The 22,732-nt window shown below is 59.4% G+C and overlaps 3 protein-coding genes across 9 annotated transcripts; 2 read left to right on the top strand and 1 right to left on the bottom strand.

The window, feature by feature from the left end:
• Positions 1-1,046: 1,046 nt before the first annotated feature.
• CUEDC2 (CUE domain containing 2) lies at positions 1,047-3,035 on the top strand. Its single transcript, XM_082722512.1, has 8 exons — positions 1,047-1,132; positions 1,494-1,637; positions 1,732-1,793; positions 1,875-2,005; positions 2,090-2,272; positions 2,412-2,473; positions 2,555-2,615; positions 2,701-3,035. The coding sequence occupies exons 1-8, from the start codon at positions 1,059-1,061 to the stop codon at positions 2,845-2,847; spliced, it is 864 nt and encodes a 287-aa protein (XP_082578638.1). The 5' UTR covers positions 1,047-1,058; the 3' UTR covers positions 2,848-3,035.
• Positions 3,036-3,153: 118 nt separating this feature from the next.
• On the bottom strand, positions 3,154-5,276 carry FBXL15 (F-box and leucine rich repeat protein 15). Its single transcript, XM_082722511.1, has 4 exons — positions 5,148-5,276; positions 4,822-4,975; positions 3,986-4,491; positions 3,154-3,485 (listed from the first exon to the last, which is right to left on the bottom strand). The coding sequence occupies exons 1-4, from the start codon at positions 5,198-5,200 to the stop codon at positions 3,296-3,298; spliced, it is 903 nt and encodes a 300-aa protein (XP_082578637.1). The 5' UTR covers positions 5,201-5,276; the 3' UTR covers positions 3,154-3,295.
• Positions 5,277-6,141: 865 nt separating this feature from the next.
• PSD (pleckstrin and Sec7 domain containing) lies at positions 6,142-22,649 on the top strand. 7 transcript variants are annotated; one of them, XM_082722454.1, is made up of 18 exons: positions 6,225-6,275; positions 7,600-7,658; positions 8,879-9,615; positions 9,898-10,000; positions 10,492-10,855; positions 11,561-12,001; positions 13,145-13,339; positions 13,504-13,584; positions 13,794-13,906; positions 14,377-14,435; positions 14,542-14,631; positions 18,592-18,635; positions 20,015-20,205; positions 20,290-20,360; positions 20,467-20,624; positions 20,797-20,941; positions 21,228-21,371; positions 21,832-22,649. In XM_082722454.1, exons 3-18 carry the CDS (start codon positions 8,962-8,964, stop codon positions 22,060-22,062), a joined length of 3,084 nt encoding a protein of 1,027 aa, XP_082578580.1. In that variant the 5' UTR covers positions 6,225-6,275; positions 7,600-7,658; positions 8,879-8,961; the 3' UTR covers positions 22,063-22,649. The 7 variants fall into 7 exon arrangements, 6 of the variants coding, with proteins under 6 accessions (XP_082578583.1, XP_082578580.1, XP_082578582.1 ...); XM_082722456.1 differs by lacking the exon at positions 6,225-6,275 and adding an exon at positions 6,675-6,693; XM_082722455.1 differs by lacking the exon at positions 6,225-6,275 and adding an exon at positions 6,722-7,030.
• Positions 22,650-22,732: the final 83 nt, after the last annotated feature.

Genomic DNA, 22,732 nt, shown 5'->3' with positions numbered 1-22,732 from the left:
AGTCAATGAGTATTTATTGAACATTTACTAAGTACAAGCAGTTGTCTAAGTGCTAGGGTTACACCAGTGAATAAGACAAAGACCCCTGCACCTTGAAGCTTACAGTCTATGAGGGAGGTCAGACAATAGGCAAATAAACATAAGATAAATTAAACTGTAATAGATGCTGTATAGGAAATGAAGCAAGGTAAGGGACTAGGGAGTAGCAGGAATACTCCCTATTTTTGGTAGGTTAGTCAGGGAAGGTCTCTCTCAGAAGGCAACATTTTAGCAGAGCTCCAGAGGAGATGAGGGGATGAACCATGTAGATATATGGGGGAGATAGGAAGGAAGAAGCTGGGGAAGTTTGAGGACCAGCAAGGAGGCTGGTGAGGCAGGAGTGGAGTGAGTGATGAGGTTGGAAAGCCGGGCAAAGGCCAGATCTTGGAGGGCTCCATAGGCTTTGGAATGGAGGATGGAAAGTCCTGTGTAGATAGCCCCAAGTTGCTGGATTGGGCAGGAAAAGAGAATTTCTGAAAGACTTCCCCTTCCATCAGAGCCCCAGAGCCAGAAAAGCCCCTTTGTGCAGTGGGTGGGTGGCCCATTCTAGCTGGGGGAAGGCTGTGCTTGGTCCTGAGGCCTGCTACTTGGGGGGGCTAGACAATGGGCCCCTTGTGGTTGGACTTGAGGGCCAAGTGGCCCTCTCTATGATGGGATTCCTCAGCTAAGAGGCATGTGACCCCAAGACCTTGGCTTCTTGCCACAGGGTCTGGCCTACTGCTGGGGAGTGGGGTAGAGAGATGGGGAGAGGCCAGGGGAAGGGCGAGGGAAACCACTGTGGAGGCCTCCCCCTGAGACAGGGGCGAAGGAGGTGGAGGGACGGGCAGGGAGGGGGCTGCAGCTCTGCTTGACGGAGCAGGGGAGGGCTGCAGAGCTGGAAGCTGTGGACAGCATCAACAAATGGTTTCCACAGCCGGGCAGGAGGGAGGGGCTGGCCGCGCCTGGGCCTACTGGGTAGGGGCAGGCAGAAGAGGGCCTGACAAACCTACATCTTCTGTCCCTGCAGAAGAGGAGAGAGCATGGAGCTGGAGAGGATTGTCAGTGCAGCCCTCCTTGCCTTTGTCCAGACGCACCTCCCAGAGGCTGACCTCAGGTAGCAGCAGCTCTCCTAGAAGGATCATGCCAGGGTCAGGGTTGGAGCTGCTGGGCAGGACTCTGGGCCCTGGCCCATGGAAAGACTGGGGTGGGAAGCCCTCTGCTCTAATGCAGAGGTGGGGGAGGGCTGATTATGATCTGCTGGTATGGCCTTAATCTTAACCTGTCCCTGTCACCTTGCTGGACAGATGGGAAATCGAAGCTCTGTGGGAGGGTGGGATACTTTCTGGCTTCAAGGCTTGAAGTCTGGTTCATGGAGACAGTGAAGTCAAGGGCTCGAGTCTCAGGCTGAGGGGGAGGGGGTGTTGCTGGAAGTACCCAGTGTCCTACTCAGGGCTTGTCCTGTCCCCTTCCTGCAGCGGCTTGGATGAAGTCATCTTCTCCTATGTGCTTGGGGTCCTGGAGGATCTGGGCCCCTCAGGGCCATCAGAGGAGAACTTCGATATGGAGGCCTTCACTGAGATGATGGAGGCCTATGTGCCTGGCTTTGCTCACATTCCAAGGTGGGATCTGGCTGGGGCAAAGAGGGGGTGGAGGGCCGGCAGACGGTGGAGGGTGGGCAGAGTCGTCCTCTTACCACCCTCCTTGTTTTTTCAGGGGGACAGTAGGGGACATGATGCAGAAGCTCTCAGGGCAGTTAAGTGGCGCCAGGAACAAAGGTGAGTTTGGGGCCTGGGATGACTCATAACCCCCATCCCCCCAAATCCTGACAAACCTGATGCTCTCTCTGCTTCCTTAAGAGAACCTGCAACCACAGAGCTCTGAGGTCCAAGGTCAGATGCCTGTCTCCCCAGAGCCCCTGCAGCGGCCTGAAAAGCTCAAAGAAGAGACTAGGGCTTCTCCTACAGCTTCTGGAGACACCCAGGATGAGGTACTGGTAGAGGAGGGTACTGGGAGAGAATTAGGGGCCAGGAAAGAAGGAAGTACTGCTTCTTGTCAACATCTCTGCCCACAGGCAGCTGGTGCTGAGGAGGAGCTGCTGCCAGGGGTGGATGTCCTCCTGGAGGTGTTCCCTACCTGTTCAGTGGAGCAGGCCCAGTGGGTGCTGGCCAAAGCTCGGGGAGACTTGGAAGAAGCTGTGCAGATGCTTGTAGAGGGGAAGGAGGAGGGGCCTCCAGCCTGGGACGGCCCCAACCAGGTATCCTCTGCTAGACATCTCCCTCCACCCAAATAGCCTCAGCCCCACGGTGCCGTATTGTTAAGCCCCTGCCCCTAGCCTATCCCTGTCTGCTTCTGCTGGTGCCCTAGGCTTTAGACTGGGCTTCTCTTCTCTGCAGGACCTGCCCAGGCGCCTCAGAGGCCCCCAAAAGGATGAACTGAAGTCCTTCATCCTGCAGAAGTGAGTCTGGGCTGGGCTGGGCTAGACCCTTAGAAGGTCTTTCTGGGGTGGCAGGAGCTTCAGCCAGCCAGTTTTTGGCAGGTACATGATGGTGGATAGCGCAGAGGATCAGAAGATTCACCGGCCCATGGCTCCCAGGGAGGTGAGAGGGCTATGGCTGCTAGAGGTGTGGAGTGGGGGGGGACCATCTCCTGGCTTCTGCTCCTCACCGTCCAGTTGCCTGACAGGCCCCCAAGAAGCTGATCCGCTACATTGACAACCAGGTAGTAAGTACCAAGGGGGAGCGATTCAAAGACGTGCGGAACCCTGAGGCCGAGGAGATGAAGGCCACATACATCAACCTCAAACCTGCCAGAAAGTACCGCTTCCACTGAGGCATTTGCCAGACTCTGCCAGAGCCTTCTAGGCTCAGATCCCAGAGGGATGCAGGAGCCCTACACTCTCCCACAGGGCCCGCCCTAACTCCTGTCCCCCTTCTCCACCCTGCTCTCTACTTCATTGCCCCACACTGTTGACCTCCTCTTGGAGCTGCCCAAGGGCACAGTAAAGGTGGCCCCAGGAAGTGTGAGTGCATTCTGGTCATTTCTGTTCAGCATTGGGGTGATGGGGTACTGTGTCTGTCTGACCTCTCTCCCAACTTCATATCCCTTATCTCTAACAGGGCAGCAGCGGCAGGCAAGTGGGGGTAAAAATCTCTTTATTTGAAGCTCCAGAGTGGGGCAGGGCATCTGCCTCTAACCAGAGGCCCCCACAGTCCAGTTTCCCTACAGTTCATAGTCAGGCCCCGCCACACAGTCCAGCTGTGCCCCGTCGGCAGACAGGTCAGACCTGCAGGTTGACAAAGGGTGCAAAGCCTGCCATGTCCTGCAGCAGCACCAGCGCCTGATGCAGCGGCGGCTCCACGTCGATGTCCACGCCGCGCTTCCGCAAGCGGCTCAGGCTGGGCTCGGCCACATGGTGGCAGTGCCGCACCCGCAGCGAGCGCAGCGCGGGGCAGTACTCGGCCAGCGTCCTGGGGAAGGAGCCGGGTGAGGCTGGGGACCAGAAGCCGCTGCGCCCACGGTGGGGGAGCCAGCAAAGCCCCTGTCTCCCTCAAACTCAGAGCATACTCTTCCCCCTCCATAAACGAGGGAGGGGAGTCTGGGTGGGGTCATACATTCAAGGTCTCCAGGGAACCCGAGACTTTCTCCTGTCTCTTAAAGGGGGAAACTGCTCCTTGGCTCCGCCCAGGATTTCAAGATTTCCCCCCCTAGTTGAAAAAGCCAGAAACCTGACTATGTGCAATCTGCCAACGTGTAAAATACTGGTTCAAAAATGTTTTTTGGTTTTTTCTCAACTGTGGGCTCTATGGTCTAGGCAATCCTAGAAGCCTTTCCTGGTCTGAATGGGGGTGCCGTGGTAGCAGAAAAATAGCACCACAGCTCTGCCTTGCGACAGCTACAGCCCGCCCCTAACCCGAGGCTAAGTGAGTGACTGTCCTCTTCCCAACCCACCGATCCCATGCCCAGGCACCTGACGCCGTCGCTTCCGACGCGGAGGCAGCCGGTTAGGTCGAGGTGCTCGAGTTCCGGGCAGTTCCGGGCCAACTCCTGGACCGCGGCGTCCCCCACATTGGCGTTGACTGCCAGCGAGAGGCTGCGGAGGCCCGCGCCGCGCCTCTGCGCCAGGTATACGATGGCCTCATCCTTGAGCTGACGGCAGGCGGTGAGGTCCAGCTCCTCAAGGGCCGGACAGCGGTCGGCGAGGCCGCGCAGCGCCAGGCCATCTACCCAGTCACAGTGCGCGAGCGAAAGGCGCTGCAGGCGGGGGCAGCCCTCCGCCAGCGCCCCCAGCGCGCGGCGGCTCAGTTGCCCGCAGCCGGCCAGCGCCACGCTCCGCAGCTGCGGATTCCGCGTCAGCACAGGCACCAGATCCTCGTCCGACAGCCATTCGTGACACGGCGCCAGCGCCAGCTCCTGCAGCCCCTCAGCGTCCCGCAGCAGCCAGGCCAAGGCGGCCCGCGGAATCTGCGGACCCACCTGCGGGCAGGGAGGCACCTCGACTCTCAGCGGGTCCCGGGGGCGGGACGGACGCTGCTTCTCCGCCCCTGAAGAGTTCTTTCCCGTCAGCAACCCGCCCTCGGGGTTTGCCACCTGCCCTCCCAGGAGAGACCCCAAGCGCCTTCTGAGTTGACACCCGGCCCTCGCCCTTTGGGAGTACTTCCCGCGGCGTGGATCGCTTCCCGGGCACTCTTGGAGGACCGGGAGGGTCCGCAAGGGTAGACAGACAGGCTGGGGGGCTGGGCTGGAGGCGGGGCGGGGGCGGGGGCGGTACCCAGACGGGGCGGGTTTTTGGCCTCCTGCTCTCACCTGAGCCGCGTCGAAGCGGCGCAGCCCCGCCAGGTGCAGCTGCACTAGCGCCCGGAAGGCTCGGCTGACGCGCTGCAACCGGAGCAGCTGGCGTAGCGGCACCCGGCTCAGGACGTGTGGGAGCAGCACGTCTTCCCAAGGCAGGTCCAGGAGCCTGCGGGTAAAGGGGCGTTGGCGGTGGCGTCCCCGGGCCGCAGTCACCAGCGAGTCCGCCTCCGTTATGCTTCTGCGCCCCGGCTCCTAAGAGCGGCCCCCAGACCCGGCCCAGTTGAGCTCCTCTCCCTCAGGTCCTTCTTCCCTTTCCCGGCCCCTCCGGTGCTCGGTACCTGACGGCTCCGGGCTCTTGCTCCCCTCCGGACGGCTCCATCGGTGGCTCCATCGGCTGCCTATTGCGCGTGCGCAGTAAGGTCTTCTCGCTTTGGCCTTGGAGCGGCCTCGGCGAACCCGCCTCCTTGGGTTGTAGAGGCAGACCGATTCAATCGAGTGCGATCTCACTGAGGATCCTATCTAAAAGCGTTCCGGATGGATCTCGAAACTGAGGGCGAAACAGACCGGAGGTGTTACATCAGACCTCGCCTTCGCGGCTACAGGGCTTGAGAACTGAAGCTGGAGAATGCGATGGTGCAGCAGAGACTGGGTCTTTTTTCGTCTTGGGCCAGTGGCCGCCTCTGAGTGAAGTGGTGATGGGAGGAGCAGGCAAAGCCAAACGCAGAAGGGGCGGAGCCAAGACTCCAAGGTTCTGGGCCTACTCTTTGCCCTCTGGTCGTGTTTAGCGACTTTGAAAAATGGGGAGAAACTATCCAGGCTTTTACCGTCTGGCACATAGTTGGTGCCCGGTAATTGTTGAATGAATCGAACGGGCGAAGGTAGATTTTTTTCTTCCTTCATCAAGCAAGCTTGCCCAAACCTCTCATTCCTGGTTAGTTATGTAGTACAGAGCTGTCCAGCCCCTTCCACTCCCGCACGATTTGGAATGGATTTGCACCTCTAGGGGAGAGATATAGGGGGCGCTAAGAAGGATTATCTCTCCAGCTGGGTCCCTATCTTTTCCCCAGGAGGTCTAGAGTCCTGAGAAGAATGAGTGCTCAGCTCAGCCCACCAGGAGTACCCCTTCTCGGTTGACCTGGAGATTTAGTGGTGGGGTTTGGGGCTCGACCCGCCCTGGGGCAGTGATGTCCCAGAACTTTAGGCTCAGACTTTGGTCCGCCGTCTCATCGCCTCCGCAGTTCCTGGTTCCAGGGTCCCCTCTGGGGAAGCCCCGGAGCAGGAGCAGTGCTTTCCCCATCATCCATTGGTGGGGAGGGTGTGAAGGACGCTGAGGGCTACTGCTGTCGCCGAGAGCTCCCTCCTAGCAGGGCTGCGCTCTCCCTTCGTGCAGCCGCTTCATCTCCCTCTGCATAACGAAAACTGCTTCCCATCCATTATTTCATCAGGGCTTCGGGCACTTCTGCAAGGTGAGCAGCTCTGTGCTGTTACTCCATTTTAAAGATGGAACCGAGGTCCTGGAGGGGACGCGCCTTGTCCAGGGTCATGCAAGTCGCGATGGAGAATTCAGGCGTCCTAGTTTTCCCAGAATCCCTTCAACCCTCTCCCACCCCCCAATGCAGCAAGAAGGGAAAAGCCAGCAGCGGGGAAGGACCAAAGAGGGTTAACTTGGGTGAGGGACTTGCTTCCTTTTCCTTAGTCTGCTTAGGGAGGGGTAGATGGGAGGACCGACCTCCGCTTAGGTTGAGCCTTGTAGGCGCGCACCACCTCGGGACGCGCGCCTCCTCCTCCTCCCTGCTTTGTTCGCGCCTCTGCGCCTGCGCAGTGCGACAAATCTGGCGCTGTCCCCTTCAGCACCACGCGGAGCCCGCGCAGCCCCTCCCCGCGGTGAGCCCCGCGCGCCCCCGTCGCGCACGTCCTCGCGCCCCTTGACTGCCAGAACAGACCCCTTCTTCCTTCCGAGGTCACCACCTGCATGCCCTGGCGTTCCCAAGGAGAGCAGTTGCCATAGTAACTCTGGCAGTGCTTTCCTAAAATAGCTGGGCCCCCTTCTACCTTGGCCAAGGGCACAAGGGTTGCCTGCTCCCCACTTCCTCCACTCCCAGCATCATCCCGTCTAACCTTTTACCCTCAGATAGGCAGGACACCTAACTCAGGCAGCAAGGAAGTTCTTTCTAAAGTCTGACTAACATCCCTCCTGCTGCATCCTGGGCGAGTGGTCAAGGTTGGGTCTCCTGGGTCCGAAACGCAAAACCTCTTAGGGCTTGAGGCAGTGTTTCCTAGATCTCTCTTCCTTAAGTTGACGGTCTCCTGGATTTAGGGGGCGGGTCCGGTCTACACCCATACTGGTGTGCTTGGCGCGGCCGCGTGCTCGTGGGGGCGGGAGCGCGTGTGGCATGTAACAGGTCATGTGGCAACCTCCTAGGGACACGCGTGGGGTCTGGAGCGGGACACGCGAGTGCAGCTGGGTCTGGCGTGTGGCTCAGGGGGCGGTGGAGGAAAGGGACCAAGACACGATTGGGGTGGGGCACGTGAGGGTCTTGGGAACAGAACTGGGGGTTCCATACATCCTCCCCCTCGTCAGGGGCGGGTCTCAGGTTGGCGGGAGAGCCCAGCGGGGACCTAGCGTCGAGAAGGGGGGCCTGCCTCCGGGGCTCAGGGCCCCGGGAAAGGGCGGGGGGTGGGTGGGGGGATTAGCTCTGCCTGAGCTGCGCGTAGGGGGGAGGGGGAGGGACTGAGAGGCAGGCGGGCCTGGAGCAACGGGAGCAAGCGGGAGCCGTGCTGCCTTCACAGCTGAGCTGGGCCCAGCCTCTTCCCCGCCTCTCCTCGGCCCCAGCTCCCGGCGAGCAGCGGTGAGTACTGAGGCAGCTCCAGTCGGAGCTGCACTGGGATGCCCTGGGCCCACACTGAGCTTCAGAAACCTGCCTGACAGGGTTGCTGCTCCTGACCTCTGCCCCTACCCTGAATTGCCATCAGAGGCCCCTTTACCCCTTTAAGGGCTGGACAAGATCTGTCATTCCCTTAAGAGGGAAGGAGGGACAGGGTCTGGCGCAGCCTTCCCACCCAGAAACCGGTGACTGGTGGGGGTTGGGGAAGAGGGTGTGTGTTCTTGCTTAAGTATGCGTGTGAGGGTGCATCTGTATTTGTGTGTGATTGTGACTAGTAGGTCTCAGTGTCTGATGCACCTGTGTCTGTGTGCTTTGGAGAATGAGGCCCTGTGTGTATATTTGGGTGTCTCTTTGTGTGTTCTTGTTTAATGACTGTGTGTGTGTGTAAAATAAGCATGTGCCTTTCCATTACATGCATATTTGTTATGACTGTGAGTGTATGAGGGTGTGTCTTTGGGTGTGTATGTGTGTGTGTCTGGGTCTGTGTGTGCAGGAGGTATTGCCTATGAATATGAATATGTTTAAGTGTATACTGACATTATTTGTCCGTGTTTGTGTGTGTGTGTGTGTGTGTGTACTTGTATGAAGAACAAGAATGTCCCTTTCCCATTCAGTATTAGGAGTAGGGGCCTTAGTTCTTCCCTTCACCGTATTCCTCTCAGCCCCTCATAGTCCCTATATAACACCCCCCCCCCATCTTCCTGGCTTTCCTTCTAAGAGGCCTGAGTTCTCTCTCAGTGAGGGGCTGCTTAAGAGAGACTGTGAGGACCCAAGGCTGTAAGATGGTTATGACTGGCTGACACTCCTCCTCCAGAGGGTGGGGTACCAGCCTTCCCCCTCTTCTACCAGAAGTAGCTCCAACATGCCACAGGGACTCCAAGCTCACTCAACTTCTGAAATAGCTTCCTTTCTCCTCCCAGGGTGATGCTCAGGGCCCTCAGACAGAAGGAAAGGAGTCAGGGGCCTATTGGGGATACAATTCTTTTTTCCTCAGGCCTCCATGGAAGTACCCCAAGTAGGAGGCCTGATCACTTCTAGGGGTGGGATCAATAATACCATATTCCCAGGACGGGCTAGGCCCCTGGCTCTCAGATGGCCCATCCTGCTTTCCCCTCCCTGTCTCTGCTCTCCTGCCCATCCACCTTCCTTGCAGCTCACCCCTGCTCCCCCTTCCTCTCTTGCAGGCCTGTCCGAAGAGCATGCTGCCCCCTCACTCCCCGCCTGGCCTCGCCATCCCTGCCCCCCCAGCCTGACCCCCGGCCCCAGCATGGCCCAGGGTGCCATGCGCTTCTGCTCGGAGGGCGACTGTGCCATCTCCCCACCACGATGCCCACGCCGCTGGCTCCCCGAAGGCCCAGTGCCACAAAGCCCCCCAGCCAGCATGTATGGCAGCACGGGCTCCCTGCTACGGCGGGTGGCAGGTCCAGGTCCCCGGGGCCGGGAACTGGGACGTGTGACAGCACCCTGTACACCCCTGCGTGGCCCTCCCTCCCCCCGTGTTGCTCCCTCACCCTGGGCACCCTCTTCACCCACTGGGCAGCCCCCACCCGGGGCGCGGAGCTCTGTGGTCATATTCCGCTTTGTGGAGAAGGCCAGTGTGAGGCCACTAAATGGGCTACCGGCTCCTGGAGGCTTGAGTCGGAGCTGGGACCTGGGTGGGGTTTCTCCTCCCAGGCCCACCCCAGCCCTTGGGCCTGGCTCCAACCGGAAGTTGCGGCTAGAGGCCTCCACATCAGACCCACTTCCTGCTGGAGGAGGCTCAGCTCTGCCGGGCAGCCAGGGCCTTATCCATGGGCCACCAGCTCAACTTCAGGTTGGGACAGATGGCCTTTACTCCTCTCTCCCCAATGGGCTGGGGGGACCCTCTGAGCACCTGGCCAAGCTATTCCTAGGACCTGCTGACACTGGACTCCGGAACCAGGTATGTGACCTCCTTTGGACTCCCTGGAGCCCCAGGGACTCAGCAAAGGGGCAAGGAAGGCTTGGCCCCTTGGCAGTTTGGGAGCCCATCAGCTGTTCACTCTGAATTCTTCCATCTGTCCTAAATCAGTCTCTTTCTTGCCCTCCATGTTTGTCCCTGTGCCTTGGCATCTCTTTATGTGTCCCTGTGTGTTTTTCTTTCTGTGTTTCTGTCCTATGTTCTTGTGTCTTGGTCATGTGGCTTTATCGGGTGGTCGTGTCTATCTCTTCCTCCTTGGCTTAGGGAGACACCTGGTCCTCCCCCCGGGAAGTCTCCTCTCATGCCCAGAAAATTGCTCGAGCCAAATGGGAATTCTTCTATGGCTCCCTGGACCCCCCAGGCTCAGGTAAGATCCTGGATAAGACCAGGGGAACCAGGCAGGGCCCTCTCCACAGCAGCAGAGGCGTGGTGGGGAGGCTTCCTTTAAACCTCCCCCCAGTCCTTTCCTGGGCTCAGGAGTTGTCTAATGCCTCTCCAGGCCTCCAACTTTCCATCTGTGTTATGAGGGAGGGTCTGGGGATCCTGGCTGGGTTGGGCCCCTCGAGGAAGCTAGATTGTGGAGAGAAGGGATGGCAGGATATCAAGGGTCATTCCATGAAGTAGGAAAGAAGCTGCTCTCCCTCAGGCCTCTCAAAGTTACTTGACAAGAACTTGATTTGAAATGAGCTTCATTGACACCAGGAACAGCTGAGTTTGTAGCAGGAAGAATGGTGGCTAGGTAGTGAAAGAACTTCCTGCCAATATGAGGCAGTGAGAAAGAGCTCCTTCCTAGACCAGAATCTAGACAGGGAGCTGACCAGGATACCCTCTTGACCAGGATGCCTATGCATACTGCAGGTGCTAAGCCCCCAGAGCAGGCCCCCCCATCTCCACTTGGGGTGGGCTCCGGGCAGGGCTCTGGGGTGGCTGTGGGGCGAGCAGCCAAGTACTCCGAGACGGACCTGGACACGGTGCCCCTGAGGTGCTACCGCGAGACGGACATCGATGAGGTGCTGGCTGAGCGGGAGGAGGCTGACTCGGCCATCGAGAGTCAGCCTAGCTCCGAGGGCCCGCACAGCACTGCCCGCCCACCTGCCCCACGTCCCAGTCCATGCCTTGGCCCTTGTCCCAGCCTGGGCAGTGGAAATGAGGACGACGAGGATGAGGCAGGTGGGGAAGAGGAAGTGGACGACGAGGTGTTTGAGGCCTCGGAGGGGGCCCGGTGAGTGCGGGAGTGGGAAAGGGACATGGCTTGCTCCTCAAAGCTGGGCCAGGGGCAGAGCTGGGATCAGAGGAACTGGAATGGAGATAAGGGTGGGCCTGGGAGGGTCAGGGCCAAGCTAGTAGCAGGAGATTCTCAACGGAGGCCCTAGGCCTGCCAGAATGCTGGGGATGTAGCGGGTGGGTGTGTGTCAGCAAGAGCCCATAGGGTAGGGAGCAGCCAGGACAGAGGAGGAAGAACAAGAGGTAGAGTAAGAGGTCAGGGGCCAGAATCAAGCCTGGGGGCGTGGGAACATCAATACGGAACCTAGATCCTGGCAGGAGAGTGGGGAGTGTGGGGGCTTTCCTCTCTGTCTCACACCCCACTGCAGCTTGGAGCCTTGTCTTCTTCTCCTAAGATGTTGCCAGAAATAGAAATGGGATGGCAGGAGGGGAGAGGATCAGGGAGAAGGAGGAGAAAGGGAGATTAGCAGGGAGGAAGAGAAGGGATTGGGTGCTGGGGACAGGTAAGGCTAGGGTGCCCCCGGGGCACTAAGTAGCTTGGTGAACTAGTGGGGATTCCCTACCCAGGTGGCTTTTTTAGAGGGCTGGGGGCCTGTGAAAAGGAGGTGATAATCCCCTTCACAGAGCCGTATGAGAATTCAATGAATGCCACCAAAGAGCTGTCCTTTTGGCCGCTGATCAGAGACTCTCCCTGCCCCTGCAGGCCAGGCACCCGGATGCCTCATCCTGGGCCTCTCAAGTCGCCTGTGCCCTTTCTACCCGGGACCAGCCCCTCGGCTGATGGGCCTGACTCTTTCAGTTGCGTGTTTGAAGCCATCTTGGAGTCACACCGAGCCAAGGGCACCTCCTACACCAGCCTTGCCTCACTGGAGGCCCTGGCCTCACCCGGCCCAACCCAGAGCCCCTTCTTCACCTTTGAGCTGCCTCCCCAGCCCCCTGCCCCCCGGCCTGACCCACCTGCTCCCGCCCCACTTGCACCTCTTGAGCCAGATTCTGGTACCAGCTCCGCCGCTGATGGGCCTTGGACACAGAGAGGGGAGGAAGAGGAGGCAGAGGCTGGAGCCAAGCAGGCCCCAGGGAGGGAGCCTGCTAGTCCCTGCCGCTCAGAGGACAGCTTTGGGATGGGGGCAGCACCCCTGGGCAGGTGAGTGATTCCTTTGGTTCATCAGAGCTGAGCTGCTCCAAGGGAAAGAGCCTGAGAGTGCAAAGATGTAGTTTAGGTTCTTGACCCCTGATAGAGTAGCAAGGGGATGCAGACAGCTGTTTTTCTATTTGAAGGACTACTTCCAAGGGAGGGGCTCCCTTGGTCTCAGATACAGTGACTTGAAAAACCATGATTCAGAATTGAAGAGTCCCCAGAGAACACCTTTCTTTCTAGGAAGGCCCTTCCTTCCCCTGATGGAGCCTAACATGCTTGAAATTCTTGTGACCTTACCCCACCCAGCCTGGAGGCTTCTCACAAAGATGCAGCCACCAGCCTGTCCCATTGCCTCCCTCCCCTATCGCTTCCCCTCTCCAGGAAGGAGCCTCTCACCCTTCTCCAGGAAGTCCTTTCACAAGTCTAACCTTTCTGCTCTCCCTCTGCCAGCTACCCTCTCAGCCACGGAAGCCATGGCAACAGGAGGGGGTGGCCAGGGAGACAGGGTTGCCTAGCAACCAGGAGTTTCCGGCCTCTGTCTCTGGGGTGACAGGTGGCTTTGCTAGTAGAGCAGCTGGGATGGCGGGAAGGGAAGGGGAGGAGGAGACGGGATGAATGGGGTGCACGTTGACCCCCATTCCCCTCTACACCAGAGCCTCTTTGTGGGTAGAAGAGAAGAACCAAGGAGGAAGCTCCTCTGCCTTTTGAGAGGGCAGAAGAAAGACGTAGGAGTGGGAAGGTGTCCTTGCTGCCCTCAAATCCTTGTTTGACTCTCCACTGTTCCTGTCTGTATCCCACCTTTGACCATATCCTCAGAGATAGAGGACTATGTTCTCAGGAGGGCCAAAGTGGAGATGGGAAATCTGTGCCTAACAGCAAACTCCACAGGGAAATTAGGAGAAGCAGACAAAATTCCCACAGCAGAAGGATGAATAGGAGTTAAATTTGATGTAGGACTTCTACAGAGAGATGGTAAAGATGGAATCAGCTGATAGAGGGAACCTGTACAGTGTCCTCTGGAGGAGAGAAAACTGCCTTCCCCATGTCTCCAACTGTCCCTCTCTGCCTTCCGGGTTTGGAGGCAGAGAAAGGATCTGAATGGCCCCAGAGGGACTGCCCCACCTCTGAGCTGGTGTTCTACCCCGGCAGTGAGCCACCACTGAGCCAGCTGGTGTCTGACTCGGACTCAGAGCTGGACAGCACGGAGCGGCTGGCCCTGGGAAGCACAGACACCTTGTCCAATGGGCAAAAAGCAGACCTGGAGGCCGCACAGCGCCTAGCTAAGAGGCTGTACCGACTAGACGGCTTCAGGAAGGCCGACGTGGCCCGGCACCTGGGCAAGAAGTAAAGTCACTGGTTGGGAGTGAGCATGGGGCAGGGGGGAATGCATCTTGTGGGCAGCACCTCCTCATCCTTTCTATCTAATGGCCCCAAGTCTGTAGGTAACCCCACTTGGCCCCTTGACCCTTTCCCTTGAGACTCCACCTGTCTGTCTGCCCTGCCCACAGCAATGACTTCAGCAAACTTGTGGCTGGCGAGTACCTCAAGTTCTTTGTCTTCACGGGCATGAGTCTGGACCAAGCTCTCAGGTGGGTGTTAAGCCTTTTGAGGGCAGCCCCCCACTCTCCAGGCCTGGTGTGCAGGGCCTCCATTGTACCTCCTCTGTGCCCCTGGGCCTCTCTTCCAAGATGCCCTGATGTCATACTTCCCAGGCTGGCTGGGCATGGCCAAAAGATGGGGCTGCCTGATTAGGGGACCTTGGGTAGGGGTGACATGCTCCCTCTTCCCCCCTCCCCAGGGTGTTTCTGAAGGAGCTGGCATTAATGGGTGAGACCCAAGAACGGGAGCGCGTGCTGGCCCACTTCTCCCAGAGATACTTCCAGTGCAATCCCGGAGCCCTGTCCTCAGAGGGTGAGGAAGGCAGAGGGCAGGGCTCTCCCAGAGGGTCACCAAGGCAGATGGGCACAGTGTGTGTGTGTGGGAGCGTGAGCGTGTGTATGTTGGAGTGAATGCCTGCACAAGCTTGCAGGCATGTGAGCATGCGTGTGTGCAGTGGTGACGTGGCTTCATGAACGTGGAACTGTCCACATACAATGTGATTTGGCGGCACGGGGCCGCAAAACGCAAAGGGGTCCCACTGGCTTGTGCGCCCTGCACACTCCCAGAGGCATGGGGGTGCTGGGGAGAAGGTCCCTTTTCGGGAATCTGCTGGAGAAGAAAGGGCTTTGGCAGGAGGAGGTGGGGTTCACTGTGGGGTTCAGGGTTTACAAAAGTGTGATTATGGGCCAAAGAGGGCAGGAGATAAAGTGGAAGGCTGGGGAAGATAGCTGTGGGAAGGATCCGTGGGAAGTGGCTGAGGCTAAATGTCGACTCTCCCCTAGACGGTGCGCACACGCTGACCTGCGCCCTCATGCTACTCAACACCGATCTCCACGGCCATGTGAGTGGGGGTCTAGTGGAAGGGAACCCAGAAAACAGACCGCGTCCAGAGACTTCAAGGTCTGGGGCCCATGGTCCCCCTCACAGGCCTCTATGCCCTCACTTAGAACATTGGGAAGCGCATGACCTGCGGAGACTTCATCGGAAACCTGGAGGGCCTCAATGAAGGCGGAGACTTCCCCAGGGAGCTGCTCAAGGTGGGGGGAGGGGTCGGGGTGGAGGAGACACAAAGGGGGATGGGATGGAGTAGAGGTTGCTGGAGGGAGGGATGGGGACCTGTCAGCGTGGAGGTTGATGAGGTTAGGGGCTTGCCCGCCCCCAGCTCCTGCTGCTGAAGCCTGGGCTTTCTCGTGACTCAGCTTGGGGACTGCCCCCTCCCCCAACCCCAACACGGCAGGCTCCCCCGGAACATGAGCGCTTGCGTGCAGTCTTGGCCGTTCGCAGCGCGGGAGGGGGGCGTGGGGGGGGCGGGAAGAAAGCTCTTGAAAACCCGTGATAAGGCGGCCTGGGACCTTGCATTTTCCTTAGGTTCCCCTCCTCCAGGGTTCACTGAGCATGGGAGGGGTCTCAGCATGGGGATGGGGACACACAGGTTCACTGTTTGCCACCTCCCCCTCCACCCCTTACCCCAGGATATATGGCCACAAAGGCCGGGCAGGTGCTGCTGTGCTGGAGGGAGCTGGAAATAGAGGGCTCAAGAGGTTGACAAAGACTTTTCCAAGGTCTCAGAGCCAATTATATTCAAGCTGGGACTAAACACTTCTTTTCTGATTCACTCGTTGCCAGCCCCTGCGCCTACATGCCAGCCCTTGAGGGATTTAGCCCACAGGGACTGGTATGCATGGGAGGAGGAGAGGTGTCCTGGCCGGCCCTGCATGTTCAGTTCAATCTTTTCCCTGCTCCATTGGTTTCATGAAGGGAGGCCTGGACTCATTTAAAACCTCAAGGGTTGGCAAATGGGTCTCTGGGCCATCACATACATGTGACTGCGCAGGAGTGTCCTTGGGTCTGTCTGTGAGCTTGGGGTGTGCTGGGCTTCTGAATTTGGGAATGTATCCAAGTGGGGGGCATTCATTGTGAGTTTGGAGTATCAGAAGAGTTGGGGTATATGCTTGGCTTGCATATATATATATATATATATATATATGCTTTAGGGAGTTGGCAAATCAGGCGGTTTGGCTTTGGGTATGTGCTTTAACGGCCTACGATTTAGAGTGTGTCTGTGTGGGGCTGTACGTTGGATGTTTCTGTATATTAGGTTGTATATCTACAGATTGGCTCTCTGATTTATGACATGAATCCGTGAGCAGGGATTGTTTCGTTTGTTTTTTAAAGATTTTACTTATTTGACAAGGGCAGGGGACAGCAAGCACAAGCAGGGGCAGCAGACATGGGCGCAGGGAGAAGCAGGCTCCCCGCTGAGCAGGGAGCCTTAATGTGGGTGGAGTTTTGGGGGTCAGTCCCCACGTCCTGAGATCACGACCGAAGCCAAAGGCAGCGGCTTAACGGACTGAGCCACCCAGGTCCTCGCATGAGCAGGAGTTGTAGGAGTTAAAGACTAAATTCTGATGTGTGCATCTGAATTTGCAGTGTCTGTGAATTGGGGGTGAGTGTGGATTGATGATTTGGCTACTTGGAGTGTATGTCTGTAAACTGGAGTGTGTGTACGTGAGTTGGGGTGTAGCCTCGGGCGTTTGAGCTGTTTTTGCTAGGGCGAGTTGGTTGAGACGGCTTCAATTCCATGGCTGCCTCCATTCCGCACCGCCCCTCCTGCGTGGCCTGTCCTGGTTCGGGGCGGGGAGAAGGGGCCCACGGAACGCGTTCCGACCTCCTCCGCCCCTGGTGCCCCTACCCTGACGAGCCCGGAGGCAGCTGCAGACCCTTTACAGGGTCAGCCCACCTTCGTAGACGCAGGCCCGGCGGCGCGCGGGGTCTCCCGGCGCCCTGGCCACCGCCCGCGGCGCCGCGCACCTCCCGTCACCGGCCCCGGCGGGCCCCTGAGTCCCCGCCCCCATGGCGGCGGCGCGCCCGGGCCCCTGCGCGGTCGGACGCCTCCATTTTGCGCCGTCCCCGCCCCCAACCCTCGCCCTCCCTCCCCGTCGGCGGCCCCCTCCCGCTCGCGCCGAGCCGCAGAGCCCACAGCGCCGCCGCCGCCGTGCGCTCCGTGCGTCGGTGGGAGCCGGGCCGGGCTCGGGCCGGGCCGGGCCGCTCGCGCCGGCTGTCGGGGAAGCCGTCCGCGGGCCGTCCGGGCCGAGGGCGGGCGGGGGCATGGCCGGGGGCCGCGGCGCGCCGGCCGGGCCAGCATGATCGGCGTCAACAGCATCCACAGCAGCGCTGGGCGGCTGCGCTCGCGCTCGCTGTGCTCCGTGCGCTACGGGCGCACCCACCGCGGCGCGGAGACCCTGTGCTACGGCTGGCCGCAGCGCTCGCGCAGTCTCAAGCCCGTGCTCTACACCGACCTGGTGGTCAGCCGCCTGCAGAGCCGCAAGAAGAAGAAGGCGGTGAGGGCGTTGGGGCCGCGGCCCACGCCAGGCTGGTGGGGGGGCTGCCGATGGTGTTGTTGGAGGGCGGCGTGGCTGAGGGGGCGGTGTGAGGGAGGCTCCGAAGGGGGCTCGAGCCGAGGTGGCGTGGGGCGGACTGAGGGGGGCCGAGCCCAGTGGGGACAGAGCCCATGGGTAGCCAGGAGTGGGCATGGACTGGAGGGGGAAGGGCAGAGACGGGCGGATTAAGGTGGGCATCTCAAACCAAAGGGTCTTTGGGTCTTCTGGCTGGGAGCATGACGTGGAGCTCACCAACAGGATTTAGGACTTTGGAAGGAAGTCGTGGTTGTGGGCGAAAGGGGGTCCTCTCAGGGGCCGGGAGTAAACTGGAGGACTGTAGACAGGTCGGACCTGCGTGGCCACTTCAACCTCCTGGCCCAGAGATGGAGAGTGGAGGTTTAGTGTCGGGGCTCGGTCAGGCTTGGGCTGGGGGTGTGCATAAAGCTGGGTTGTTCTGTGTAGGGGGTGGAGGCTGTGGGATGTACCCACCCTGAACAGGAGGTGCACAGGTGGGCTGCTGGGCTAGCCTTGTGGCTGAGTGTGACAGTGGGCAGTGAGAGAGCCAGTGACTATGGTATGTTGTTGGTGGGGTGGGGGGCTGTATCCCATCACAGGGAAGGCACCGACGTCACTACTGCACCCAGATCACGCAGGCAGCATCACACGCCACACGCTTAGCCCAACACGCACATGCTGGAGACACACCCACTCACAGACAGGCTGGTGGAGTCGCCCCCACAGTGGGAGGTGCTGCAGTGGACCCATGCTGCAGGCCACTCCCAAGAAGAGGGGTCCCCTCTGTAACTCCTGGAGCCCATTCTCTACCCTACCACCACAAGACCCCCACAGTGCCCCCATAACAGCTGTACAGAGGAGAAGTGACTGGTTCAGAGTTGACAGGGAGCTTGGGGTGTGCAGGGTTTGGAAGCTGTAACTTCTGCCTTTTAGTGTTCGGTCCCCAGTAACAAGAAGGGTGTGATGGGGAAGGCTTACTCACCCTGGCATTAGACTTGCTGGGGCTGTCTGGGCTGGAGGAAGTGCTCAGCTTGCGCTGGGGTTGAGGAGCCGTGAGAATGTATTCTCTGATAGCTAGAGAGGGAAGTGATGGGGTGAATCCCTGTTGTTGGGCCTCAGTTTCCCCATATGTTCTGTGTGGGTTTATCCTATGGAAATGGGCCAAGGCATATGACTGGGGGAAGGAGCGTTTCTTGGGATGCGCTTGCCTATTCCTTCCAGCACTGTGCTTCTCCCACCCAGGATCTGGGCGGGATGACCCCTCACAGTAGCAACAGCAAAGATCATAACAGCAGCTGCCATTTACTGTGCGTCAGCCGTGTGCCTGGGTGCCCTGTGCCAACTGCCTGCTCTACGTTACACACCTGTTACTACGTTTGTTCTCCCCCATGGATACTTGCCCAGAGTCCTGCATCGAAAGTGACATAGTATTGTGTCCTAATACTCTGTTTTCAGAGCCTCTGTTCTTGGTCATCACACCCTGGTCCCTGTTGTCTCCTACCCTGACTTAGGAGGGTGGGCCCTGAGCTCTGGCATTGGGATACATGGTTTACCTTCCCCATGAGTGACCCATACCTGCCTGATTTGTTCCTCCCTTCCCAGGCCTTGTACAGCTCCATCAAGAATGAAAAGCTGCAGTGGGCCATGTGAGTCCTGGGGCTGTGTGGTGAGGGAGCTTGGGGTGGGGAAGGGGCTGCCCGGAGAGGAGTGCTGAAGCAGGCTCTGGAAGTCCAGGCTGGGTGTGGGGTAGGGCAGGCGGGTGAGGCCATGACAGGCACTGAGGCAGCCTCACTGCCTTGTTTGGAGATGGCCGCCTGGACTTGGGGATCTGTGTCTTTTCTTCAGCTGGGTTGTTATGACAAGCTAGGTTGGGGTGGGTGGCCACTGTTAGCGGGCCTGGGAGGAGTGCTGAAACAAAAAGGGAAGGTCCCTTGGCAAGCCAAATGGGAAAGCAGAAGTCTCTAGAGGTAGATAGAGCCCCCTCTCGGGTCCTAGAGAATGCAGAGTGTCCTAGAACAGGGGACCACACTGTCTACTCTTGGCAGCCTCAGTGGAAAGAAACTCAGAGTAAGTCTTAGAGGAGTCCAGACTAAGGGAAGAGGTCCAGATTTAGCCTCAGGGCCCCCAGTCTGAGGGGGAGAGCCTCATATAGGAAGCCAGTAGATCACTTATACTTGCTGCTGTCTGCAGAGAGGCCAGTCATGGGAGCTCCCAGTCTGCAGGAGAGATGGCCTTGGAGGAGGCAGAGCTCAGGACTGGGGTTCAGACTGGGGCTTCGGGCAAACCTTGAAGGAGGGGAAGCATTTGGGGAGAGGGAAGTTGACATTTGGGAGGCAAATATGTGGTGGCTGAAATGAGTGTGGGCCGTGGGGTGGGGAGACCAAGAGGAGGCAGGCCTGGCTGGCTGGAGAGTGTTAGGAGGAACAGGCAGCGTTGGCGGGGTTGGAGCATGGGCTCTTTGTGGGAGGCAATAGGGAGCTACTGCAGGTTTTTCATCAGCAGAGTGACAGGGTAGAACTCGATTCTTTAGATGTTATCTAGCAAGGCCTGCTGACCAAGAGATACTAGGTGACCACTAGGAAGCTACTTCTGCCAACATTTAGCCAACAAACTGAGCAAAGCATGCTGCTGGGTGTGGTTGAGACCACTGTGTCAGAGCTGTGTCTGCCCTAGTGAAGAAGGGGGTGAGGGATGGTGTGTGTGTGCATATGTAGAAACAAAAAGGATGGAGATGAAGGAACAGTCATGGCCCTGCCCCTGGGAGCTCTAACCTAAGTGAGAAGATATGCTACTTAGAGGAATTCTCAGCTGAGCAGGGGGGCATAGCTACCCGTGGGGAGATCTGATCTGTGGTGGGAGACACAGGGAGCCTCGGGTTGAGGGTAGCCACAGCCTGTGAGGGGGGGCATTCCCCTACTCCCTCCACAGACAAGGGGGCACTTTCCTGGGGAGGGGGCAGAGGCTAGGACTGAGGGGGGGGTTGTGGCTGCAAGGCCAGCCCCCTTTGAGGTGATCACACCTGCAGAGACGAGGAGGAGCTGAGACGCTCTCTGTCTGAGTTGGCCGACCCCAACCCCAAGGTCATCAAGAGGGTCAGCGGGGGCAGTGGCAGCGGCTCCAGCCCTTTCCTGGACCTGACTCCTGAGCCCGGGGCTGCAGTCTACAAGCATGGGGCCCTGGTGCGAAAGGTGCACGCAGACCCTGACTGCAGGAAGAGTACGTGGCTGGGTGGGGTGGGTCTGGGGGATGGAGGGGAGGGGGCCTGTCTCAGGCCCCCTGACCTGTTTTCCTTTCCCCCAGCACCTCGGGGCAAGCGGGGCTGGAAGAGCTTCCACGGGATCCTCAAGGGCATGATCCTCTACCTACAGAAGGTGCGGGGCCAGCCCAAGGGGTTGGGGCTGAGCTGGCTCGGGAGTGTGGGTGGGCTGGGCAAGGCTGGGCGGGACCATGGCCAGGACAAGATGGGCACCCCCGCAGGAGGAGTACCAGCCCGGGAAGGCCCTATCAGAGGCAGAGCTAAAGAATGCCATCAGCATCCACCATGCACTGGCCACGCGTGCCAGCGACTACAGCAAGAGGCCCCACGTCTTCTACCTGCGCACAGCAGACTGGCGGGTCTTCCTCTTTCAGGCCCCGTGAGTGCCCTCCTCCTGCCCATCCCGGACCCCTCTGTCCCACTTCCACCTTGCTCCCCTCCCTTGTCCCCGGATTGCCTCACTTCTTCCCAGGCCACACCCTGAGCCAGGACAGGCATCCTGGGACACAAGTCCTGGACCCAGGTCCTAAGTGGCCATGTTGTCTCCGCAGGAGCCTGGAGCAGATGCAGTCCTGGGTCACTCGCATCAATGTGGTGGCCGCCATGTTCTCTGCACCCCCCTTCCCAGCTGCTGTCAGCTCCCAGAGGAAGTTCAGCCGCCCTCTGCTGCCCAGTGCTGCCACCCGCCTCTCCCAGGTACCCCCAGCTCCATCCGCCCATCCCCAGTGGGATGGAGTGGGGCAGGCCCAGCCGATTGCACTTAGGGCTGGCATAGGCAATTACATAGATGTCCGTCACCCCAGGACACTGGCCATGGGGGGGGGCGAGTGAAGACTGGAATCCAGTTCCATTCCACTTGCCTAGGTGTTAACCTAGATAACTGTGCTTTGCTCATCCAAAGGATGGGGCACCTTTTTTTAAACACACACACAAAGGCATTATATGTACTAGAGGGACCCTGACTACATTCCCCCGGCCCTAGGAGGAGCAGGTGCGGACCCACGAGGCCAAGCTAAAGGCCATGGCAAGTGAGCTACGAGAGCACCGGGCTGCGCAGCTGGGCAGGAAGGCCCGGGGCAAGGAGGCGGAGGAGCAGCGGCAGAAGGAGGCCTACCTGGAGTTTGAGGTGAACCTCCCTGCCCCGGTGCCTCTGTGGCTCCTTTGGCTACCAGTGGGACCTCTCTGTTCCACATACAAGCTCAGGCTAATGGTTAAGGGCACGGGCTCTAGGACAGGGGGACCAGCTGGGTGACCTGGGGCAGGTTGCTTAACCCCTCTAGGCCTGTTTCCTTTTCTGTGGGCCAGGGGATGCCATTCTCTACTCACTAGGGTAATGAAGTGAGATGGGGTCTGCCAAGCGCTCAGGCCCAGCTCTAGTCCAGGCTCAGGAAGTATCAGCGGTTACACTACGCAGCAAGAGTGCCTGCAGAGGGTCACCAGCTTACCAGGGGATCATGTCACAGTGGGGGCTCTGGGGCCCCAGAGGTGGACAGAAACCTGCTGTCTCCTAGCTTTTGTCTGCAGGTGGGGGGTGAGACGGGCAGAGGGCGGAGAGCAGGCTCACCGTGCCTGCCCCTCTACCTCAGAAATCCCGCTATGGCACATACGCGGCGCTGCTTCGGGTCAAGCTGAAGGCGGGCAGCGAAGAGCTGGATGCAGTGGAGGCGGCACTGGCCCAGGCCGGGAGCTCGGAGGACGGCCTCCCCCCAGCTCACTCCAGTCCCTCCCCGCAGGCCAACCCCTCCAGCCAGCCCAGGGCTCAGGGTCCCGGCTCAGAGCCTCGCACAGGGGCAAGCAGTGGGCGGTGGAAGCTCTGAGCTAGGGGTAGGAGCGTGGGGGGTCAGCGCCCACTGGGCACCTGCATGACAGCCCCGCCTGAGCCCGGGCCGGCCTCGGGCCACCCGCCAGGGCCCCTCGGCCCAGGGCCCGACCGCGCCGGACGCGGTGTCCGGGGCAGGGCAGGGCTAGGGCCTGGGCCTCAGGAGCCTAGGTTAGGGGCCCCTCTGAGACCCCCATTTTGTGATAATGTTTTGCACTTTTTCGTACGGGGCGGGGGGCTGGGGTGGGAGGGGCCAGGGCCCCTTGGACTTTTGATGCTTTTTTTTTTTTTTTGCGGCGGGGGAGGCCTGACATTTCTGCTTTCTGCTGAGACCACCCCCACCCGACACCAGCAATCCCCCTCCATCCTGGGGCCTGGCTCAGATAGAAGCCAGGAGTTGGGGCTGAGCTGGTTTTCCCTCCTTCCTCCCTGAGGCTCACCCTCTCTCCTTCCAGAGGCGGAGGAAGGGTATCCATGCCTAGGCCCCCTACAGAGTCTGGGGACAGCATGGCCTTGCTTTCCCTTCTTCAGTGGGCCCTGCCCTTTGTACAGCCTCCCCTCCCATTAAAACTGCTCTGGACTTGCTGGCTGGGCCTCGTTCTCCTCTCTCCAGTACCTGGCTTGGGGCCGGAGCCGGCAGCTGGTTCCAGGGACGAGAGTCACATCAG

The sequence above is a fragment of the Mustela nivalis genome (genome assembly GCF_964662115.1).
Source record: "Mustela nivalis genome assembly, chromosome: 2".
NCBI lineage: Eukaryota > Metazoa > Chordata > Mammalia > Carnivora > Mustelidae > Mustela > Mustela nivalis.
The sequence above is the reverse complement of the archived record's forward strand: the minus strand, read 5'-3'. Positions and strand labels throughout refer to the sequence as shown.

Coding starts and splice junctions, on each gene's coding strand:
- CUEDC2 (XM_082722512.1), top strand. CDS start 1,059: ATGGAGCTGGAGAGGATTGTCAGTGCAGCCCTCCTTGCCTTTGTCCAG. Junction 1,133..1,493: donor CTCCCAGAGGCTGACCTCAG/GTAGCAGCAGCT, acceptor CCCTTCCTGCAG/CGGCTTGGATGAAGTCATCT. Junction 2,006..2,089: donor CTGGAGACACCCAGGATGAG/GTACTGGTAGAG, acceptor CTCTGCCCACAG/GCAGCTGGTGCTGAGGAGGA.
- FBXL15 (XM_082722511.1), bottom strand. CDS start 5,200: ATGGAGCCACCGATGGAGCCGTCCGGAGGGGAGCAAGAGCCCGGAGCC. Junction 4,492..4,821: donor GCCGCTTCGACGCGGCTCAG/GTGAGAGCAGGA, acceptor CCCTGCCCGCAG/GTGGGTCCGCAGATTCCGCG. Junction 3,486..3,985: donor GTCGGAAGCGACGGCGTCAG/GTGCCTGGGCAT, acceptor CTCCTTCCCCAG/GACGCTGGCCGAGTACTGCC.
- PSD (XM_082722452.1), top strand. CDS start 8,695: ATGGAAGTACCCCAAGTAGGAGGCCTGATCACTTCTAGGGGTGGGATC. Junction 10,001..10,491: donor CCTGGACCCCCCAGGCTCAG/GTAAGATCCTGG, acceptor TGCATACTGCAG/GTGCTAAGCCCCCAGAGCAG. Junction 20,942..21,227: donor CTGCCACCCGCCTCTCCCAG/GTACCCCCAGCT, acceptor CCCCGGCCCTAG/GAGGAGCAGGTGCGGACCCA.